At 35.2% G+C, this 25697-nt stretch overlaps 1 protein-coding gene across 2 annotated transcripts in view; it reads left to right on the top strand.

Annotated features, from left to right (window-relative positions):
- The window catches only part of LOC128866001 (protein grainyhead-like), a 246932-nt gene that overhangs the window by 167777 nt on the left and 53458 nt on the right, over window positions 1-25697 (top strand). For both annotated transcript variants that reach the window (XM_054106453.1, XM_054106454.1), the window contains exon 10: window positions 20105-20161. In XM_054106453.1, coding sequence (XP_053962428.1) covers window positions 20105-20161 — 57 coding nt within the window. The remainder of the gene's footprint in view (window positions 1-20104; window positions 20162-25697) is intronic.

Below are 25697 nucleotides of genomic sequence, written 5' to 3' on the forward strand. Positions count from 1 at the left end.
GGGGGCTGCTATCATTGTTGGAGTGCGGCGATAATAGCATTTCGCGGTAGTCATTTTTTGGTTTAATGCCCATTTTTATTACTGGCAGCTGGCAAACTCAAGTTTTCAATAAATAATATGCGTTAAATAACATGCGTGTCAAGTAACAACAGCAACAAAATTGCAACCTATTACCAAAAACCAAAAAACAAAGCTCTTTGAACAACAAACGATTTAGGCAACACTCTAACTACATTTCTGAAAAACAACCACGAGTACAACAATAGCAATGCAGCTCTTCTGTAATCATTTTAAATTTGCCTGCGCACCTGCGCATCGGCCAGTGGCAAATCGCGCTTTAAATTTAGCTTCAAATTTTAGTTCGCGCCATGGCACTCCCAGTGTGGGTGAAGTTTTTCGTTTGCAACATACTTTTCACATCACTTTATTTATTTTTTATTTTATTCACTGCATCTGTGTGTGAACATGACGTTCCCCAGCGAATTGGTTTTTGTGGTTAGAGTTTGTTGAAATGAAAATATATACATACATGCATATGTATCAATAGAGAGTTGTTTTTGGGCCATAGAAAAATGTAGGTAAGCCCATATGCTGCTGCCATGTTCTGTTAAAGCACTGTTAATGAACTTAAGCAGGCTTTATGGGTTTTTCCTAACCTTACATAGCGAGTTAGGTAAGTTTGGTCCAGCCTTGTCTGTTAAACTTAACTAGTCCGTCAAAAACTTAAGTGCACTTAAGAGCTATTTTCATTTCCAAAAATATTAAACATTTAGCACTCAACATTTTGACCAGTTAAGAAAAAAAGTAATTTTTTTTTGTCTAACAAAATCCCTATAAAACCAAGTTTCAAAATTGATAAGAAAATTTGAAAATACCAAAAATTTTAATAATTCCAAAATTTTAAAAATCCCAAAAAATGTTCAGCAGAGTGCATCGGTTTTTGGGTAGAATTTTTAGAAATTTTTGTTTGCATGTAATTTTATGGCCTATTAAATTTTAGTATAACAAAAAGCAAGTTTGAAGTAGTAAGTAAAGTTTTTTTTTTAATTTCAAACGTTTATTAACAAAAAATGGTTACAAATTTAATCTTCAAAATAGTAGCCATCGCTAGCGACACATTTTTCCCATCTCTCACACAATTTGTGGATGCCGCATCAAAACAATTGGCCGTTTTTGGCCGCAAACCAATCATCGGGCCATTTTTTGGCTTCTTCGTGAGAATTGAAGCGCTGCTCGGAAAGTGCATGGCCCATCGAAGCAAACAAATGGTAATCGGAAGGCGCCTAGTCTGGATAGTAAGCCGCATGCACCAGCGGTTCCCAATCGTACGTATCCACCAATTCCCGGGTCGCTCTTGTTCGATGTGGCGGTGCATTGTCATCAAGAAAATTTACTTTGTGACTCCGATCGGCATATTCTGGGCGTTTTCGGTGGTCAGGTCAACTGTTTCACCTGGTTGTAATAGCTTGTACCAAATCATAACACGCTGATTGGGATTGGAGAAATACACCCATTTTTCATCACCCGTAACGATTCAATGCAAAAAAGACTTCCTTTTGAACCGGGAGAGCAGCATTTCACAAATGGTTTTTCGGTTCGCTTGCCGCTTTTCAGTCAGTTCATGCGGCACCCATCTTCCGACCTTTAAAATCTGCTTTAAAACTGATCTGCTATCATTTCTTGCGTTTGACCATCATCTTCATCAAACAAGGCTCCAATTCGGCGTCCTCAAACTTTTTCGATGGCTGGCCACGGCCCTCGTTCTCTACGCTAAAATCACCACTTCGGAATTTTTCAACCCACCTGAAGCACTGTGCTCTATTTGCATGTGCTCTATGGTGCAAGTGCACCATAAGCTTCTATAAGCATTTAATGAGCTTGAGAAGCATTTTTCTTCAATTGATAATATAAAATCAACGATGTCCGCAAATCGTAGTTTGAAGGCACGAAATTCGACATTTATACGAGCGGCAGAAATGCATTGTTAGATGAAACGTAACAAACAATGGACTGAATATTGTTGACAAATGACAGACAAAAAAACAAGACATTTGGGGAAGGTTTAAAAATACTCCTAGCGACATCCATGGACTAATAGCTGAAACTCTCATTTCATAGGTACCTACCTGGTATGTAAACTGAAAAAAGCTTTCTACTGCTGACACTTTTAATATTATTGTAAATTTTCTGTTAGGCCAGCTATATTAAGTTAACTACCCTCTGAAAGGGACTTAACGCACTTTTATACAGCAAATAACAAGAAATTTTGCCGATTTAAGTAAGGTGTTCAATTGCGGTTAACCCGGCGTTCGTCGCTACTGGGTAAAAAATACCACAGAGGTAGCAAAACCACTTCTAACATTTTTTCTTCAAAATATCGTGACCTGCCGCTTCAAGTACCTTTCTGTATAGAATCAAAATACGCGCTCCCTACCTAAAATAAATATTTAATTAATTATACACATATATATTATGTGGTAATTTTTACTCCATTGCGACCGTTTGTGTTTGTATTTGCCTAGCGACAAACCCCGGGTTAAGACTCAGTGGACATAGACAATATTTTCTGAAACGCCCATATCGATTTTTACACAGCTGTCCCATATGCCAAGGCCATTGTCCACTAGATGTCATTAGTGTGAAGATGTTTCTTTTTAATTCACATATTTATGGCTCGCTTGATTGCTATTCATAATAAATAATATTAAATAATCCTTGATGAAATCATCCTTTAACAAATTGACTTCCCCTAGAAGCGGTGTTGCCAAGTTATGGCACTCCTCCCGTCTTTTATGGCACTCCTTATACTTGCTAACTAATCAAAGACTTCATTAAAAGACTTACCAAAAAACTGGGTTGATATATTCAGAAGGTAAAATGTGCTGCACAATATGCATACTTTTCTTTAAATAATTGGTTTTATTTCCTAAATCGCTTAGAAGTAAACTTAAATTTTACATAAAAAGTAAATTCTTAAGCTCTAGAGTGAATTACAGAACCAGTTCGGTTGCGTATCCATTGAAACATACTTAGGAACAATGCTTAGTGCTCTCCATTTGAGCCCTTTTATCAATAAAATCCCTTAAACGTTTTACATATTAGGTTTTCTTTTATAAATAAAAACTGTTTTCAATTTGTAACAGATTTTTTCTCAAAGAAAAACATACATTTTTTTACTTCATATGTGACCTGGTCTACGAAAAGGTACCTTACGTGCGAAAACAAGTTTTCGAGAAAACAGCAGTTAAAGTTTAAACTTCTAAAAACCCTTGTAACTTTTTTAAATATTAATATTTTTCAATCCAGTTTGGTTTACTTTCTTCAGCATAGATCACAGTATCAATAAAATCACAGAAGCAGTGAAAAACATTTTTTTTATATATAAATAAATAAGAAAAAGTTAATGCAAATCGCAGAAATCGCTTTAAAGTTTAATTAGTTTAAGTTAGCTTTTTACTTTTAACAAACTTTTAAACAAATTATGACTTTCTGGTTTTCACCATTTTAAAGAGCCTTCCACACACTATTCGAATCAACAATAAAGTGAAAAATGATTTTTTGACACGTAAGGTACCTTTTCATAGACCAGGTCACATATACAAAAATGAATACAATGCGAAACTCCTTTGAGAAAAATACTTACGAACGAAGCAAAATAAAAGTAAAATCATAAAAAATGCAGACGAAAGGGAAAAGTATAGATTAATATTTTGTTGGCAATCCTTTTTACTCCATTGCGCAGCTTTATACGCCTTTGCATTGACATTATTAAACTTCTACAACGTGCAACGATAATGGATTCCATGCTGTCTTAGCCTCATCAAATAACTCATCCAAATTTCTGATATTCTGCGTACTGAGTGCATTGTTTAAGTTTTTCCAAAGATGTTCGATTGGATTTAAGTTGGCACTCGAATATGTCCAATCCAGAACAGTGATCAAATTGTCTTCGAAAAACTTTTTTGCAACACAAGAAGTGTGCTTCGGATCTTTGTGTTGTTGAAATTTCCAATTCACCGGTAAATTCTCTTCCGCATAAGTTACGATTACATTTTGAAGTATCTAAACGTACCTGACCGCATTCAAATTACCGTCAATACGATGAATTGGCTCTACACCGTTCAACTAGAAACAGCCCCAAACTGTTATTGAGGCTCCCTCGTGCTTTGTGCTTGGTGAGACGAATATCACAACAAATATATTCAAGCGCAAAAAGTACAGTTACGGCACTGTACTCGATAAAAGATGAGCATATATGGTTGCCAACTCATGGTTCTTAAGTATTTTTTAATTCAGTTCTCTTTTGTATCCAAATCGCTTCACCATTTCCACATAACATAACATAAAACATAAGAATATTTTATACTTTAGTGGATAATATTTCCATAATTACCAACAAGTTTTTTCGGTTAACGAGTTAGAAGTGCATTTGATGACATATCGATAAACTCATGTGGCTATTATGTGCCAAAAAATCACCGTATGCGAATTAGAATTCGAAACTCTGTTCCCACATATATATTTATGTGCGTGCTTTTATATTCTTAAATTCCTTGGCTTTTTCACAAATTAGCACCTGAAATTTGCAATGGCGTATACAACGAAAAAATTAGGCAAATTTAAAAAATCAAACAACAAAAACAAAAAAAAAAAAGGTGAATAATTTAGCCACAGTATCGAAAAATGTTAATTGTTGCTGTTTTTTATGCAATTTTATTTGTTAATTTTTTTTTACGTTCAAGAAACATACATATGCATGCACATAAACAAGCTAACCAACGGCAAAGTTTTGACTTTATTTGTGTATAAAAGTCTTATTTATGTATTTATGTGTGTACAGGCATATGTATGTGCACATGTATACTTGTGTGTTAGCGCACAAGAAAATTGAATAAAACACGAACTTTAAATTCTAATTTAATCACAGCAACTACATTCATACATACATACTTACATATGCATTGCCACGATTCCAGCAGACTTAGACTAAGTAAATAAGTAAGCAGTTGAGCGACTGAGACTGTCCGATAATTTGAGCGCCATATTTGTGCGCTTGCTATCTCTCTTGTGCCGCGCAATTGGTTGGCTAACAATTGTTGGCGCTGCACACGTGACGACATACACACCAAGGTATGTACCCTCATGCATAAGTATTTAAATACAAATTCATGCACACGAACATACATTCGCACACATATGCAGGTATTTATTTGGGCTTTAGCACAAAGATGTGTCGGCCATTTGATGGAGTAGCGCGAGCGCGCAATTCTTTGTACGAGCTTAGAATACCAAGATTTTTTTAACGAAAAAACGAGAACCAAAAAAAAAAAAACAAAAAAATAAGTGAACTGTATTAAGACAAAAGTCTCTAAAACGACAACACCAAATTTGCAAGCGCAAGCAAATCAGTGTTGGCAACAATGAAGGCAGTAATGCAGCATTTATTATTATAATATCGCCACGAATATTTTAATATTAAAAGAAAAATATTTTTTATTTTTACCTAGCACAAAAAAAAAAAACACTAAAATGCAATTGATTAATGTAACGAAATATAAATGGAATTTCTGCTTGTTTTTATTTATGGCTTTCAACTTTAATAACTTTATTTACAATATTTCACTGCTCGTTCTTAGTCGCACTTGCAGGCTCAATCACATTCTCCATATTGCTGTCGAACTCGTGCACGTTCTCATTTTGTGTTTACTTGCTTTTTACATCATGAGTTCGTTAGGCATTTAGAATTTTTCGCCAATAGATCGGAGGAGAAATACTGGCGTATGTTTATTAAATAATACTAAACTTCTCGCATTGTTGGTTGGTGTTACAGTATTGTTGCTGTTAATATGTAAAAATTATTGCATATTAATACGTTTTTATTGCGACTATTCACGTTGCACTGTATTTTTTTTTTTTTCATTTTTTTTTGTTGCTTTCCATTTTTGTGCTTTGTTTTATGTAATTTCCATAAAATTAACACAAAAATATTACATAAATATTGTATATCAACGGTGCATATTTTAACGCTAATTGCTGTAGTGCGACGATTTATTTGGGGCGCAATAATATCGCACAGCAGGGTGGCCAGGTGGATACGTTTGGAATGAAAACGAAAAATGTGCAAAATTGTATTGAAAAGTGTTCAGTAAAATATGAGAAGCGTACATTTTTGGCAGCACAAAAATACACACTTTAATTTAGTTTTAGGTTAGGGTGAGTTTACATAGACCGTCATATGGTTGAAACCTTTTATTAATATTACTTTATAAATATACTGGTGGCTCGAAACATCCCCTTATGAGTAGCGACATCCCAAACCCAATGATAGATTATAAAATTGATATATAGCATAATTGGCACTTTTGCTGTTACGTCATAGGGGATTTGCCAGAGAGAGGTGAATGGAATCAAAACAAAATTTGTAAAGGGAGATTAGTGTAATGCAATCAGCCATTGTTTTAGACGGTCACGAAATAACATAGGCAGTGGCTGCGTTGATTTTTTTTTGTTGTAAACAAACCGACTCTCTGCTGATATCTGTGAACTCAAAATCGCAGAGAGCCGGTTAATGGTCTGATGTTGGCCACACCTTCTGTATTCTTTCCACCGTGTAAAAACTCCATTTTGTGCTGTATGACTAACGACGAAAAAAGTCGGTGCTATTTCGCGAGGTGCTACCCATCAAGCTAAAAATCAGGTAGCCACAATCAAAAAAGCAGTTGTTTGTTTGCTTACTTAGGAAGGTAAACATTTACTCGGACAGCCTGGTGGCCTAAAGAGTCCGGTGCTCGTTTTTGGCCCGCTCGAAATTAGTCTCGAGCTGCCAGACTTCTCTTCCGACCGCATCCGAGTACATCGATATTAGACTCATTTGGGTTCCTGGTCACAGAGGCAGTACGGGAAATTGCTGGGTGGATAAGCTAGCTAGACAACGGATCCTCGAGGAAAAGGGTCCAAAGAAATTAACGGAGGAAACCATGTTCTGCTCCCGTTTGCTCTCGCAATGTTATCATAAGTGACGAGATGTTGTATTTTCATCCAAGTGGGTTCTCTCATGGTGAGTTAAGGGAATTGAGCACAAAAGACTTTGAGGTCAAAGTGCAAGCATCAAACAAGGGAATTCCTATACAAAATTTGAAAGATGCATTCACATTTCCTAGGCAAAGTATATAGAAACCGCAGGAATATCCAATTTTCCTTTTTCGTTCCTTATATTCAATCTTCTAAATTTTAACTAATTCCATTTTCTAAGAAAGTTGAGTTATTTTCATTTGATTTCATTCTCCCAGCCCATTTGTCTGCAATTCCCAATCATAGTAAGGCACTTCTCCATTGTGTCCCGGGCTGCAAGGCTCAATGGCGTCTTGATGTTAGCTGTCGCACTATTCGCTATAGTTAAATTTGCTCCCGCTCATACCTAACATTCCCTTTAGATGTTCTCTCGTCTTCGACTGTGCAATTAAACCATTAGGGCTTATCTGTGAGCACTGCTTGGTACTCCACTTGACTTACAACTTGACTTTACAACTGTTCAAGTAAATATGCGTTTTGTAAATGTGATCGCATCTCTACCACATCTGGCAGCATCAAATACATTTTTTGTTTTTGCTAACCACTTTAACACACGAAAAAATGTCAATAAAAATGTTTTGCGCTTAAAAAAATTCGATAAAATCATTCGCCACTTCCTGCGCTTCGATTGGCTATCCAATTGCTGAGTTTGGCGCTGCAACGACCCCGTCGACCACTTCACACGCTCCAAGCGCCGCCAGCGAATTGCTGACTAAAAGGCCGCAGTGCCGCCAAAGCTGTAAATGTATAGTATGAATACATGTGCGTACGTACATATGTACACACATCCAAGTGTTCGCTTACTACATACATATTTATGTATTTATGCAGTTTTTCCATGTATGCGACAATGCATGTGAATGCGAATGCGAATTCGAACGCATTCTGTGGTGCTTACGTCATGCATTTTCTTTTCATTTAACAAATACTTAACAATTATTTTCTGCTTCTTCTTCTCACTTTTATTATTAAATTGTTTTGTCTCGTTCAATTTTTCTTCAGTCTCTTTACAGTGCACATTTTATTAGTTTTGTTATTGTAATCGTCGACAAATCGTCGGCAGCAATTAGTGCACGAGTATTTTAATCGCCACTAAAGCCGTTGAAGCTGCAGCTACTGTACAGCGCAGCGGCGCGAAATTTCCATAAACCGAGCGAAAGACAGGCTGCTCACCACATATGCAAGCATGTGTGCATTCGCACATACATACGTACAGGCACGGAGCATCCACATGCTACTCTGCTACTTCTTGCGCTCCTCTCTCCCTGCCTTGCACTGCCATACCTTGTCTTCAGTGGGCACTTGCAAGTATTCGATTTATAACTCACAATTATGACACTCGATTAAAATGAAAATTAAATAGATAAAAAAATATTTAGCGTAAATTATAAGTCATGCAAATTGCGAGCGTGAACGCGAACGCGAAAGCAATTGCATTGCATTTGCGTGATTGTTGCATGCAACGCCCACATACATATAAACACTCTCACACGGACGCAGACATCTGATTACATGTAACAGTTAATTGTTAATTAATATTTTTCACCTGTCGCTATGTCGAAGGTCGCTTTACTTGGATATATGTGTGTATGTGTGCATATCTCTGTGTGTTAATGAAAGCGTTCACTCACTCACCAACGGCAGTGAGTGCGGAAAATTTACATGTTGGAAGCTTTTAGGGATTGGTCATTCAGCGTAAACTGTTTCGAAGCTGATTCATTCGGTTGGCTTTGCATTTCCTAGATTTCTCATGCCACTCAGTTCACCTGAAGAATTGCTTATTATGACATTGTCATTTACTACAAATTATTTTGTCATGCAAATCGATAAGCGCTGGCAAATTTATTGATCCGGAAATGCTCGGTAACAAGAAACTGAGCTCAATGACGTGCGCATGTATGACGCTCTGTCGGTTATTATTGCAGGAATATATAGTACATACATATATTATAGTTGAGTACTTGTATGTAAATAAATTCCGCTGGCAAAAATCAGTAGAAGAACAGCGTGCCTTACTTCAGAGCTAATACGCGATTTTTGATAAGAGCGTGCAATTGGTGACGAATTCTCAAGAATCAGGAATATCTCAGACAAAGCAATGATAGATTATATGAAAATATGGACCATTCATGCTCAAAGCCTGTACTCGCATGGTCGTTTTGTTTTTCTACAGTTCGTAGGTATTTATTTTCCGAGCATTTTCATAGTTCTGCCATAGTTTTCACAGCCGGTAGTCGGAGCCGAAAATGGTGAATACAGTGAATATGGAAGCAGTTCAAAGTTCAATTCCTGTAGTTTTTCCATTGTTCTGAATCATCAACACGTTCTTGTTCTTGGTCAACCGTGAGCTTAGAGCAGAGCTTTCTCATAGTCAAATGCTCATCTAATATAAAGCCAAAACATTCTTTTGATATCTTTACGAAGTCAGCTAACTCACGCAACTTCACTTTTTGATCATTCAAAACGATTTTGTGGATTTTTTTGATGTTCTGGTGTTACCGCCTCATTTGGACGCCCACTGCGTTGTGCATCATCGGTGTGTCTACGACTACGTTTGAAGCCAGCAAACTATTGTTTTATTGTTGTTTCTAATGGAGCGGAGTCCCCATAGCACTTTTCAAGCCTTTGCTCCATTTGAACGGTATTTTTCCCCACCAAGAATCAGTGTAAAGTTAAAACACGAAATTCTTTATAATCCATCGTTTTGTCCATAACAAAAGTAGCGATACTCTTAGCGCAATAACTCACGAACTAGCGAAAAGAATATTATGAAATTTTAATAGCTGTCTTTTTAAGGTTGATATTAACTGAAAAAGAGATGAATGTAATAAAGCTAATACCATTTATGTGTTAGGTTCAGGACTTTTCAGCCCATGTGTTATGGTATATATAACTTCTATACGAAGTACTTATTACTTTTTTTGTGAGGAGTGGGTTTTCCAGCATGACTACGCAGCCGTTCATGCTTTCAAAGCAACAAAAGAGCTTTTGGCAACGAACAAAATATCAAGTTTAGAATGGCCCACCCACAGCTGTGACCGATCGCAATTGTATGGGCAATATTTTCGAAATCTGAATGCCTTAGAAGTGCGACTAATGTTCAATAGTCAAAAATTTATCAAAATATGATAAGTATAAAAAAAATCAATGCCATGATGACTTCAACCAGTTATAATCTAAGTAGGATCCAGCACAAATTACTAAGGTACAAATTATAAACTAACCTCAAGAATTATATTTGTTTATTTTAAATAGGATAAGATTGGTCTTATGCTTTCTTCCTTCTATAGATTTTACTTTTCTTAATAATTTAATTTATTTTTATTTTCTTTTTAAAACATTTCTTAAAAGTTTAAATATTAAAAACCTAAATTCTTCTTCTAAATTCGTTGGTCTTATTAGTTTTTTTTTTTTTGTGTGGTATGCATCGAATCCAAAATTATGTTTGAATAAGGCGGCCATAAAATAGTAAAACATTACAAAAGAGTTATTAAATCCGTGAATGCCCACATATTATGATCGAAAAAAACAAAAATTAAGTAAACAAGCAAAATCAATGTATTTGAACACTTTAGTTCCGTCATATTTTTTAATGGTTAGCACTTATAGAAAAACACTAAATCAAAATCAACTATCATATTTAAGTCACTTTGATTCAGAAATATTTTCAAAAACTATTGCCACTTAAGCTTTACGAATTTAATTTTAAAATTTTAAAGCTAAATCTTAGAGAGTATTTCTGCCTTTAAAAAGCTCCTCATAAAAACCATTTGCCGGCTTAAAACTATAGGTCACCAAAACGCACACCACAAATAGCAGGAGGAGCTCAGCCAAACACCTAACAGAAGTATACGTACCAATTATTTATTTTTTGGACTAATTTAAAATTTTACTTGAATAAAAAAAATTTGGTTAAATTTTTAATTAGTTTTTTGTTGGTGAAACTCCAAATGTGTCAAATAGAAAATATTTAGAAATGCTTTCCATTAATTAAACATAAGCAATCCTATTACGATCAGGGAAAAGTAGCTAAGGGTAGCAAAACAACCCTTTGCTCTTAATTGAAAATGCAAAAATATGATTTATCAACTCGCTTTGTACAAAATATTAATACATTCTTTTAAGTTTGTAAAAAAAAAATAATTGTAGAATATTGCTTTACCCCACTTATTGAGTGTAGCAATGCGTGCTGGATATTACAGCACCGTATTAACTCAACTATAGTTTGAAATATTATGCAGCATGTTATATACACCAATACATACATAAGTGCATATGCATATGTAGTAAGCAATTTGGCTTCGATATAATTTTCTCTTGCCTTTGTACAAAGTAATCTAATTGAAATTGCCCCTTACTGGCATAATATTTAAATTAAATACATTCATTACCATTAACTGCTTCTACACGTATTTGCGCTGAATATACAATAATCGATGCATTTTAAGTGAACGACTTAGTTGCGCTAAATAATAATTAAATAATTTATCGACATGATATGCAGAGGCAAACAAACACTTTTTTTTGTTGTAGATTTTTTCTACTTTCTGCAACGCCTTACTAGTGTTTGTTGATTAGATTTGGAGGCTGAAAAGTCAACACTAATAAAACACACGCACGCAGGCAAACAAATTGATTCGCCAGCATATAAAATGGCATGCCGAACATATACTTATGCAAGCATATGCCCATACATATGTACATATGTATGTGCACATGAGATAAGCACCTAATAGTTACATTAGTTCATTCGTCATGTCAGCGGCTGGCGGCTGGCGGCAGAATGAGGTCATTATCTAATCTTTGCGCGCCGATTGAATGAAGCGATCTAAGCAGTGGAGCAGGCCTTTGTGCGCGTTTGGCGGGTGGCTGGCGAGACAAAAACAAATTTAAACCAAAACAAATATACACTGCTTCTGTTGACTTGCAGATAAAACTACTATTTGCAAGTGTAACGAAAAGTGCTAACAGAATTTGTAAAATTGAAAACTAAGACTCAGCAGTCGCAGCAGTAGGCGAGCAGAGAGCCAGGCTTCAAACGTTGCAAGTGAAGCGCACGCACGCACGCAATCGATCTAAGTTGTTGGCCTTTTGCTATGCAGCTGTGATTTACAATGCGCGTCTGAATTTGTTTCGGTATTTGCTTTTCTAGTTTCTAGTATAATTTTTTCCTCTTATTGTTTTTTATTTACTTCACTAAAACTTTTTTTACTTGGTTGGTTAATTTTTTTGCGTTTTTCGATTATTCTATATAGAAGTGATCGCTGCACACTAAATCAGCTTCGCATATTCATACAAATCTACATATACATATATATGTACATATATCCATTTTCACTCCTCCAACAGTTAGCCAGTCGGTGGTGTTGCCGAACAACACTCACGCGGCCATACTTTATCAATGCAATAGAATTTCGAAAAAATCAGAGTGCATAAATTTTCATATCGAATGACCGACCGACTCTGCCAAGTTTAATATATCTTTTTCGGATTGCTGTGCATGTGTTTTTTTATACACAAACACACATATCAGCTTTATATATATAGTTGCGTGTGCGCCTCGTAAATATGCATTAGGAAATTCCATTTCACCTGCCACAATGCCGCTACGAAGCACTGCAGTCCATGCAATTCAACGCTCTACGATTGGATCTCACTTTGCAGTGCGCTTTGTTTTTCTCCTTTTTTGTTTTTTGATTTGTTACTTCAGCAAGAGATGCTGAGATGCTTTCGCGTTGATAAGTGAATTAAAAAAAGCATTTTACAAGCACATGAGGAATGTATTTTAGAGGTGAAGCGGGGGGAGTGCTGGCAACTTTTTGACTATACATATTTTTCTCCTTTTACGATGCACGTGGCGCGCTGTGTATGACTAGTTGCAATGGAAATCTAAGAAAAAAACAGCAAGCAATGTTGCAAACATTTATATAAAAAAATATTAATTAAAATACGATTATATACAATATATTTTGCTAGCAAGCAACGATGGAAAAAGCGGGTGATGAAAAAGCACCCTTCAATCAATTCAATCGTTGGTTCGAACCTCGGTGAAGGCAAAATTAATAAAAACATTTTTCTAATAGCGGTCGCCCCTCGGCAGGCAATGGCAATCCTCCGAGTGTATTTCTGCCATGAAAAAGCTCCTCATAAAAATATCTGCCGTTCGGAGTCGGCTTGAAACTGTAGGTCCCTCCATTTGTGGAACAACGTCAAGACGCACACCACAAATAGGAGGAGGAGCTCGGCCAAACACCTAACAGAAGTGTACGCGCCAATTATTTATTTTTTTTTTTATACTAAAACTAAATAAAATAAAAATAGCACTTTCTTCAAGAACTCAGCCTGCCTTTCTTACCGTGGTGTAATCTACATCCATTGTGAAGTAGTTCCAAATAAGCCAATATTTTTTCTGCTATACAAATAGAAATGCAAATAAGAATACGTGTACGAATACGAACAACCTGTGCCTAACCTTGCAGTTTTTTGTAAACACTCAATTGAAAAGTTTAAAGCAGGCTACCAAGTAAATGTCATCTGGCTTTTTGAAGGCTTTTAATAGCGGCTCTCATGAAATATTACTAAGCAAATAATCTTATTTCGGATTCCATTTCGCCTTCTTAAATCGGGCATATATATAGGGTGGGCCATATAGCGTTTGCTTTTTGAACCACCTATTTTTTTGAGAATGGTAACACAAATGACATGACAAATGTGTTCATAATTTACTTAAAGGTTTGACATTTACGAAATGGGACGCTAAACGTCCTGTCCTGGTATCGTTTGCCGTTCTTCAGTCAACTTCTAGGTCAACTTATCTACAATTTTTATTAATGATATAATGGAATCTATGTCTTCTCTTTTCGAAATCTGTCCTCAACGCTGATGATCTTAAAATTTACTCCGCCACATCGAATGTTGAAGATTCAGTTTGTCCTGGTGGAACGTAAACTACTATTTTTGTTTTTTTGTTACAGCTGGATACATTCCTTTTTGTTTGTGATCAATATTAATACCATTTAAACCCATTTTTTGGTAGTTTAATCCTTCAAAAAACTAAGTAAGCGGATTTACTAATATATAAGCAGCAAACTAACTATAGTTTCATGTGGATATGAACTTTCCCAAATAATTTTCCTATCGGCTGTGTTATACTGCAATAAAAGTTTCCTTGCGCATAGCTACCGTAAGCGGGCATTTTTTCTAGACGAGCAAATACACGATTTCTTTGTTCTATAGAGTGTGTTTTAGCCCTGTGCGAACCATCGTTTGCGTCGTTTTTTGCCGTTTGGGCTTATTTCGGTTTATTATTCAGATTTCTTGGAAAGAGTGAAAATGTACAAAAAATCAAAAAAAAAAAAAAAAACGAATGGGAGCAACCGAGGTATTTTTTTATGAAAATTAAGCCTTGTCGGATGGATTAACGCTTACAATAATCTAAGATCTATCGCCGTAGCCGACTACCAATCGATAGCGCCCGGGTTCGAAACCCGTAAGTACTAAAGACAAAACAGTATAAACGAGTTTTTTTCATAGACATCGCCCCTAGCCAGATAATGGCAAACAGCCGTAAAGTGTTTTTTTTTTTTTGCCATGGAAAAACTCTTCATAAGAAACCATCTACCGCTCGGAGGTATCATAAAACAGTGGTTCCATCAATTTGTGAAACAACATCAAGACGCATAGCACAAACCGGAGGAAGCACCTAAGCTCCAAACCATAGCTTGTCATCAATTATCACGTACAAGGGCCACAAGCACAGCTTTGGATTTATGCGCCACTCTAGTAATGCATAGTAGCAGTAACTCAGCACTTCTGGACTTCAATATCTTTTTGAAAAGTCTCACAGAATAATTTGATTGATAACTTTGCATCTAACTAAATAACTGAATAAAAGCGCTCCCATTTTTTTGAGGTTAAAGCCTTCAAAAAACCATTTTTCTCGTTGCATTTCGCTTATTGTTTTCTAAACTCAAAGACCAAGGAACAACAATAAAACTTCTTACATATTCGAATAACTCCACTTTTGATAAAATCTTAATAATGGTAAGCAAATCAGTTTGAAAAATTACTCCACTTCACTCTTTTGAAATACGCCACCAATCTACTAAGTCCAATCACAATATGCGCCTGCAGTGCAACCACAAAGCATTGAAAATTATGTGACAGGCATATGACCACCTGCTGCTCTAAACACATTGCGTTTGTCTCTTCTTTGTGTGTATATGCGCATGTGCGCTTGTACGTGTGTGTGTAAAGACAACAAATGAGTGACCTCAGCGTGCACCGTTGCCGTGGCCGCGACTGCTTTCGTCTCGGTCAATCCCATCAACGATAAAGGCTACAAGCGGCATACAGAGCATGCCAACAACAATGTGGGAATATGTTTGAACCACAGCGGTGGCCAATTGATTAAAGCGATTTGCGCGATACTTGCATCGATTCGTCGTTCAGACGTTCAGTTGTTCCAGCGATCAGGCAATCAGACGGGCGGCAAATCGTTAGCTAAATCTGAAATGTAAGAAGACAAAAAAAAAACAAAATAAAAACAAAACAAACCGCCGAAAAGGAGGAGGGGTAAAATGCACCGCGACGCCTATTGTGTGCGCGCAATCAACTCACATGCTAGAAGAACATTACCAGCGCGCTATCAGGTTGCAAGTGAAAGGTTCAGCGAAATTTCACACACTAGCTCAAAGCAAAGCAAACAAAACCCGCGTGCGCGTGCACTCGCGTTCATGATCATAAAAATTTCTATGCAGTCAGTCAGTTCCTCCGCGTATGTCCGCATTTATTGATTTTGTTTTGCAATTTCATCTCTCTGCCAGTTTGCGCCAACTTTATGGTTGCCACAACCAAAAACGGCAGCACCGCAAATACTGCACGTACGTTCGCATGCGGTAAATGTGTAAATATGCCGGTGGCAACGCATGCCACAATCGCACAAATTAATTTCAAATAATCGACGAAACATGAGCGCATGCTCATGCCACTTTGTTGGCAACTACGCTGTATTGCTGCTGCTGCTGCTGCTGCCTACTGGTACTCGTGTATGCTTAACGCCATCTTCTGCCCCCGTTAGTAGCTTCAGTGGCATTCAATTGTCTGCTTAGTGCCTCTTGTTGCCTCTATCTGGCCGGCAGTTGCTAGTTGTTGAATGTTGTTGGCTGCTGCTGCTGCTGCTGTCTTTGGTGCATTGACTTGCCACTTGCGGTCCGATAAACGTTAAACGGCAATTGTAGCGGTGCCACTGCCACCAAATTGGTCAATAAACCCCCGAACGCAACGCTTTCCAATGCCAAATGTAGCCAGCAAAAAATCGAACGAACGGACAATAGCAATCAATAGGCGGACACGCGTTCAATAAAATGATGTTAGCTATGCTAGACGGTGATTTGGAACAGTGAGGCGTGAAATGTATGAAACTGCAAGCACGCAAAGAAAACATATTTTAATAAGCAGCTATGTAAAATATATTTTTTTGTTTTGCGAATATTATTCTGATATGTAACATTTTACAAATTTTTTTACAAAATTTTCCTTAATACGCATATCGTTTAACGTACGCATATCGGCCTCTAGATTTTTTTCTTACTGCACTGCGCACTGAAATCGTCTGCCGTCAAACAGTTGTGTTAGAAGAAGTATAAGGAAAAATTCTCCAATTCAACAAAACTCAGCGTGGGAGTTGGGCACGAATATGAGTACATATTTTTTTCAGAAATATGCACCATTTAATGCAATTATCATTTGCACTTTCGAATGAAATTTAAGATCGTTAAGCTTTAGCTTGTAGATGGTTTTTATGAAAATCTTTTCGTGGCAGAAATACATTCGGAGGTTTGCCATTGCGTACCGAGGGGGGAAAATACTTTAAGAAACAACTTTTTCTATCATTTTGGTTTTTTCATGCAGTGTGTTGTCAGTCATTGTGGTCTGTCGTTGCTTGCTTATTAGCAACCGCTTTAAGAAACACTGTTTTTGTAATCGGGTGCTTCACATCCACTGTGGGCTTCGAATCTGCACCAATCGAATCGCAATCACTTTTTTTGTTTTTTGTTCTCTTTCATTAAAGTTTTCAGTCACAAAGTTCTCAGTCACATATTAGTGATCTGTGTTTGTTTTAATTATGCGGAGTTTACAAATTTATTAAGAGTTAAAGCTCTCGAGCAAAACTTAGCGCTTCATACTGTGTTTCAGCATGTAAAGCTTTAAAGCTTGTAAAAACTGCAGCTTTCAGACAAAAATAAGTTACTTTGTGTTGATGGATTTACCTTGTTTATTCATCAAATATAAAGGGGTGTATATTTTTCTGAAGATTTTAAGCTTTTAGAAATGTTTTGCTGTTTTTGCTTTCAGCTAAAAGCTGCTTTCTCTGAATCGAAAGCCCTTTAGCAGCACTGCAAGTCCCGATCCTTCTATCTTTTATTTCTGAATTATAAAGTGTCAGTAGGTATGTAAATATTGGATTAATTCTAGAATGTCATAAAAAAATACAAAATTTTAGTGAGTCTACTTTTATTCTTTCCTTAAAAAGCCTATATAAACTCTTCTCACAATAGGTTTTCTCGCTTTTCATCTACTTCACCAGCTGTGCTTGCCGCTTATCACACACTGTAAATACCTTTCATTTTTACAAATTATGCGGCGAAAGAAACAACAAGCTTACGCTTGTCCGTTGTAGCTGTTTTGACTGTTGCCAAGACGCATGTTGCTCTCATACGAACACTCGCACACACACACACTTAATTTTTCTTCATCAACATTTATTGTTAATGTAATAGTTTATACAACTGCAATTGCCTTTTACGTAGCTGGCAGCAGCTTCACCATTTTTATTTTATTTTATACGAGTTAGAATTATTCACAAGTGAGTGTGTGTGCACGCGCATGGATTTGTATTTGTATTCCTTCACACCATCATTCCTTCATATATCTAATAAAAGCTCACAAATGCAAGAAAGGGTATGATAAAGAGTGGAATTGTGATGCATTCGGAGCATAAATCCCATCTTTTATACTCCCATACTTACATTCATACATACGTTCATATGAATGTATGTGCCCAGCTCCGGCCCAGATGGGCTATTGACTGTTTTACGCCTGTTTCTCTAACTGACAATATCTGCAGGTGAGTACGTAGCAGCAGTGGCAACATGGCAACATTTTTCGAATATTCTAAAAGTGAGCGCAAAGCTCTTTGCTTTGCTGCAAAAGTAGAAATGTTGCAAATACAACCATACCATTACAGCGCACTCCTGTTCCTCTACTCATGTCTTTTCAACGCATTCTTGCCATCATCCATTCAACCGCTCTTTCGACGTGCTGAACCTCACTTCCTCCCTCTTCCCTTTCCATTCCCTTCCCCGACGACTTTTTCGCAAACTGCAGCGCGCTTTATATGGTGCGCTTTAGCTAATTAATTCCCATTAAACGCTGGCTGATTGTTCACAGCAGCAGCAGCAGCAGTGGCAACAAACACAACAACAGCAACAGCAACGCCGGCATTAGTTGAAAAAAAAGCAACACCAATAAAAATATTCACAGTTGTACATTATTATTGGACATTGTTGATGTTAATGGCGTTGCAACAACATTGTTTTTGTTTGATTTTTGTTGTAATTGTTGCCATTGTTTTTGTCATTGCTGCTAACTTGTCGTTAAAAATGGTTGTTTATTTTAGTTGCCTACTGCTGTTGACTCATTAAAGCAATGTATTTACTATTGTTGTTGGAATGTTTATTATGTTTGTTGTTGATTTTCATTTTTTTTTTTTAATATTTTTTGTTATTTTTTTGCATTGCTTCTCAACGCATTTATTTTAGTTGCTGATTTTCGCCTTATTTTCTCTCTGCTTCATCGCTTCTTTCTTTCGTTTGAAGCTACTGACCATATTTATTGCTCGTGTTGTTGGCATGTTGCAGTGGCATGCCACAAATATTTTCAAACACATTTCCATTGAATTGAATTGCCCAAGCAACAACGCCACCGCAATCGGCTTGTCTCTGCAGTAGAAAATGCAACGGCAAGTGTATCAAGCAATTGTACAGTGTCTGCCAATAAACAATAGTACCAGCAGCTGCATAATTTCTTGGTAGGCCTTTGTTTTTAATGCACGCTTACGAGGGTTGTCCACTTTTTCACGTTCTGAACTTCGTTTGTAGATAATTTTGAGCCGCAGTGGTGTAGGTGGGAAATCAAAGGCTGAAGACAATTTTTGGAATTTTTTCGGTAGCGCACTGTAAATAGCGTCAAAAAGGAACATAATGCGGTTTTAATATGCCGCTTGGAAATTAAGTGTATTCTGCTATATTTATTTATTTATTTCCTTTTTTGTAATGCGAACATATTTCCCGAAAAGCTAATGTCCTATAGCTCTTCGGTACTCTTACTCGGTAGTCATCTCTTAGTTGGTCATTCGTAAATTAAATTTTTTTTGTATTAATTTGTAGTTACTATACATTTTTCTTCCACACAAATTAATCTGTCTTAATGTTTATCCTTATGGTTGCAAGTATGTGCGTATCGTTAGGCACCATGCAGCCTTCGGCATTTACTACTCCATTTTTTCTTACCAAACTAAATGCATTGTGATATTTATTTACCATTTTCTCTATTTATTATTTTTTTGCTCCTAAGCTATTATTGCTGTTATGTTTTTGTGCTGCCTCCTAAATATTCGTATTCGTACGTGCGCCTAGCAATGCAAAACAATTAGCCAGAAATTCGCCTTCCAATCGCAGTACAAAATATATGCGATATGTGCGATAAAAGAAATCAATTCAAACTTTTTGCTGTCAATGCCCGTGGATGCTGCGTGTTCCTTTACACTTATTCCATTCTTTTCCTTCCTCTGCTTCCATTATTGCCTGCCTTTCTTTCGTTATTATTCCTCAGATATTTGAAGTGCACCTCTGCGTTGCTGCTCTGTTCTTTTTCCAATTCACCTAAACATTTTTTCCTTCTTTTAATTGCATTTGAATCAATAATTCTGATTTCGTTTTATTTTCCTCACTTTATTTTTTTCTTTTTGCAGATCAACATTGCCGTTCAATGCCTGAGTACGGACTTCAGCAGTCAGAAGGGAGTTAAGGTATGTTGATAACTTATCGAAAGTATTTAAAGAATCCAAGTGTTTGTATGAGAATATACAACTTTTTTTGTATAAAGGTGAACTAGTTGGGTAATATGGTTCTGAGTTAAAGTAACGTATTGGTATTTATACTTCTGGTACATATACATATAATACATATGCACATATACACACATACACATATACATATATACATATATATTTATTTTCATACTAGCAGCGAGATAAATCGCACAATTTTGACTTTTCCTTTATTTGTTACTTATTGTTTTTTTTTTATTAATTTTGTACTTAATATTTTTTTTTTTTTTTTTTGCGAAAATGTAGTTGATATTTTACACTGAAAACCATATAAACCACAGTTCCAAACTTCGTGCGAAATTCACAAAATTAAAAATTTCAAATTTTTTAACCACAATTTTTAATTTTAGTGTAAAGTGCCTCAAAATTCGCGTTGATTTTCGATTTTTTTTTTAAACTGATACTCGAAATTTTTTCGGAAATTCTGATTAAAAAGCTTCCAACTTAGTTCTTCTTTTATACAAAGTTTAAAATTTTAAGTTACTTATGTGTTTTTTATTGTAATATGAAATATGATTTTATAAAAAAAAATTATATAAAAAATAAATAAGTAATCAAAACTTTACAATATGTCGCATTGCTATTATACAGTCCTATACCATACATAAAAATGAGCGCGAAAATTGGAAGTAAATTTAAAAATTTTGAATTTATTTAACTAATAAAGATATTAATTAAATTTTTCCAATCTACATATATTATAAGCCGTCAACAAGTTTTAGTGAAAAAATAGGCAAATAATATTTCATCTTCACCAACTGCAATCTTAACATGCCGCTGTTACACAGATGTTAAATGTTCACATGCCAAGAATGAATTGGCATGAAATAGCACAACCTTCACAATTGAAATAATTTGTTAGAGCAAATTGTAAAAAGTCTTAAGAGCTAGCTGAAAATGTTTAAAATCAAGAGAATTTGTTATATCGAAAAATCGCTTCTCTGTGAATAGAAGAGTCGTGGTTTTATCGAGGAGATTACAAATTCTCATACGCTCTAGAACAATAAATAAGTTTTTCTTAGCACCAGCATAATACCTTTACTGATATAGATCTGCTGAACTCCAATAAATAAAGCTGTAAATGAGTTCGGCCCGAAGCTCACATCAACTCCCACCTTCTCCTTAGCTGGAGCTACTCTATTGATACCCATATTATAGTAAATATTATATAATATTACTATTGCTGGAGTTAGAGCATTGGAACCTTAATATCTCTTATTCCTTTTTTATATATTATGAGACTTTAATAATACTGTTGCTACTAAGTTTTAATGACAGTCACATCGAATTTCGAATTTCTTCAAATTCTTATGTCCCTAACTGAAAAGTGGAATTTATTTGAGTGCCTTAGCAGTAACTCTCATCAAATCTAAAAAAGTACACCACTTTAATTTATCTACTAACCTTATTTAAATAATGATTTTATATTGGCTTCCCGTAACATTTTTTTAACTATGCTTCACACGGTTAGATAATCGTATTCCTCACTTCAGTCAATCAAATTTTTACATCTCCCCAAATGTAGCTGAGGGCTACCCCTTAACCCAAACCTCCGGCACTTTTTTTTCACTCTCCCATAAGCAATAAAAAATCACGCGCATCAGCTACCCTCACACGTTATGCCTTTCTCTGCATTAATGATTCGCAGTCAATTTGTTCGACGACAGTTCAGCACAAACATCATTAGGATAGAAGGGATCGATTATTTATAAACATACTTACATACATGTGCATGCATGAGTTTATGTATGTTTGTGTACGCGTGCACAGTGCAGTCAATGAAGTGTAAATCAAGCAGATACTGAAAAGAAAAGGTGTTACTCTTTTAAAGGCCCTATACGATATTAAATATCATGTAGCAATGCTAACAACAGCAACAACAAAAAGTACAAAAGCAAATTGGAAAACACCCACCTGAATAGGGAAAATGGAAAAGTGATGGATAAAAGAAAACGATAGGAGCAAGTAAAAGATTTTCTGAGTCAATTATTTTTGAGGTGATAGGTTAAGGCTAAGGTAAATCACACTTTTGTGTAAACCTTTCTCATATCATCGGGATACGATTTCTACCCTAAAATTTGTGCACTTTAGCTATTGTGTATTTTGGGGCTCCGAACACTAAATGACAGCTGACTTATGTGAGCACATAAAATATATCGCTTTAATGCGATTCAAAAACAAAAATAAACAACAAGTGAGAGAATAAGTGCACTTAGTTCGGAATATTCAGCCACCTGCAATATAGGCGGGTGAGCAAACATTGATATGAAAAATTTGGTAAAATTCAGCAGGCAACATAATATTCATAGAAAAAGAAGCATAGATAATTTCCATATCAAATGGATTAACTGCAGTAATATATTGAAGATATTGAATTCGATTAAGCAATGGTGAACACACGGGGTTAAAACAATAAACGATGAGAGTGCATAAAATAAGAAAAAATTAAATTAAATACAATAAACTGAAATAGAATAAATCTAAATTAAAAAAATTAATAGAATAAAATGGAAAGAAATGAAATAAAGTAAAATAAAATAAATTTAAATAGAATAAAATAGCAAAATTAAGCAAAGGAAATAAAAACAAAACAAAAATCAAATAAAGTAAAAAACTTAAAAACATTTAAAAAAATATAGTAAAATCATGAAACTAAATTAAGTTAAACTAAAATTTAATTAGATAAAGTATTTAAATAAAATAAAGAGAAAATGAATACTTTAAAATAAAAAAATAAATAAAATGTAAAAATAACAAATTATTAAGAAAAATTAATGAAACAAATATTAGTCGCAACGAAACTAAAATAAATAAGGGGAAAACTAAGAGAAAGTAGGACTATGAATAAGTTCGTGCGGTTTTACAACAGATGGCGTAACTTGATTATTATTCCATCGATCCACATTTCCAAACATTCATTGGAGAGCTACTGTCGTAAGGCACAAACGTCAGTATAAGTTTTTTATTTGAAGCGTAAACAACAATATTTTTACCACACTTGAAAATGTCGAATTTCGTGCCAAATAATGTGTTTTTGCGGGGAATTCTTCTTCATTATTTTAATATGAAGAAAAAAGCAGCCGAAAGTCATCGTATCTTGGTGGAAGTTTATGGTGAGCATGCTCTATCTGAGCGAACGTGCCAGAAGTGGTTTGCACGCTTTAAAAGTGGTGATTTTGGCTTGGAAGACGAAGAACGCGAGGGTGCGCCGCCAAAGTTCATGGATACCGAATTGGAGGAATTGCTCGATCAAGATCCGGCTCAAACGCAAGAAGAGGTTGCAAAAACTTTGGGAGTTGATCAATCAACCATTTCCAAACGTTTAAAAGCCATGGGAATGATCCGAAAGGTAGGCCATTGGGTGCCGTATGAATTGAAGCCAAGAGACGTTGAACGCCGTTTTATGGCATGCGAACAACTGCTTCAACGGCACAAAAGAAAGGGTTTTTTGCATCGAATTGTGACTGGCGATGAAAAGTGGGTCCATTACGACAATCCAAAACGTCGGGCAACGTATGGATACCCTGGCCATGCTTCAACATCGACGTCGGCGCAGAATATTCATGGCCTGAAGGTTATGCTGTGTATCTGGTGGGACCAGCTGGGTGTTGTGTATTATGAGCTACTGAAACCGAATGAAACGATTACGGGGGATGTCTACCGACGACAATTGATGCGTTTGAGCCGAGCACTGCGAGAAAAACGGCCGCAATACGCCGATAGACACGACAAAGTTATTTTGCAACATGACAATGCTCGGCCACATGTTGCACAAGTGGTCAAAACATACTTAGAAACGCTCAAATGGGATGTCCTACCCCACCCGCCGTATAGTCCAGACCTTGCGCCATCCGATTACTATCTCTTCCGATCGATGCAACATGGCCTGGCTGACCAGCACTTCCGTAATTACGATGAAGTCAAAAAATGGATCGATTCGTGGATTGCGGCAAAACCGACCGAATTTTTCACAAAGGGAATCCGTGAATTGCCAGAAAGATGGGAAAAAGTAGTAGTAAGCGATGGACAATATTTTGAATATTAAATTTGTAACCATTTTACGTCAATAAAGTTTCAAATTTCGAAAAAACCGCACGAACTTATTCATAGTCCTATTAGATAAAATAATTAAGTTAAATAAAACGAAATAGAAAACAAAATTAAAAAGAGGTCAGAAAATGAAAAAAATTAAAACAAATTAAAAGAAAATTAAATAAAACGGAACAAAGTAAAATAAAATTAAGTGAAATAAAAAAAATTAAAACAAAACATTAAGCAAAATAAAATGCAAAAATATGTAAAAAATTTCAAAATTTAAAAAAAATTAATAAAATAAAAATTAATCGCATTGAAACTTGAATAAACAATGAGCAAACTAATAGAAACTAGACAAAATAAATTAAGTAAAACAAAACAAAACGAAATAGAGAAATTAAAGAAAGTTTAGAAAATCAAATAAAATAAAAACAAATAAATAAAATAAAATTAAATTAAATGGAATACAAAAGTGAAGTAAAATCTAATAACATAAAGTAAAATAGAAAATACCTAAATAAAAAATTAAGTAAAATAAAACCAAATATAAACAATAATAGTATAGTAAAGTAAGTAAGAAATTATAGAAATATAAAAAATAGCAAAATATTAAAAAAAATTAATAAAATAAAAATTAATCAGAATAAAACTAGAATAAATAAGGAGTAAAATAAAAGAAACTGGCTAAAATAAATTAAGTAAAATAAAACGAAATAGAGCAATTATAAAAACTTCAGAAAATCAAATAGAATAAAATAACAGCAAATAAAAAAACTAAATTAAATTAAATAAAGTGGAATAGAAAATTAGTAAAAAAAATAAAATAAAGTGAAATAGAAAATATAAAAAATAACTACATATTAAAACAAAAATTAATAAGGAGTAAACCAATACAAACTAGATCAAATAAATGAACTAAAATAAAGAAAACAGAAAGCAAAATTTAAAAAAGTTCAGAAAACAAAGTAAAATGAACCCAAATAAAACAAAAATGAAATGAAATAAAACTCAGTAGAATTCAATAAATATTTTTTGTAATAGCGTCGCCCCTTGGCAGGGGCAAATAAAATATATTATTCAAATCAAAAGTAAAATAAAATAAATAAATAACACAGTTGAAAAAGTAAAACTGAAATAATTTGCAATTTGAATAATTGAATGAACCTGATAATTAGAAAAATATACATACATATTTAGTATTCTAAGAAACTCAGCAGGTGCTGTTTTCGTGCTGATCGTAAATTGTCTCCTACAAAAAGCGAAACATGGAAACTATACATAATTTATTATATATCATTTGCGTTGGGGGAAAGTCGCGCTCACGCATAGAGATGCGTAGAAAGTTTGTGCGCATGCGCAGACGCAAACACCTCAGCCAGACACATTTTTAACATTAAGCGTTTCAAAAAAATAAATGAAA

The sequence above is a fragment of the Anastrepha ludens genome, chromosome 6 (assembly GCF_028408465.1).
Source record: "Anastrepha ludens isolate Willacy chromosome 6, idAnaLude1.1, whole genome shotgun sequence".
Taxonomy (NCBI): Eukaryota; Metazoa; Arthropoda; class Insecta; order Diptera; family Tephritidae; genus Anastrepha; species Anastrepha ludens.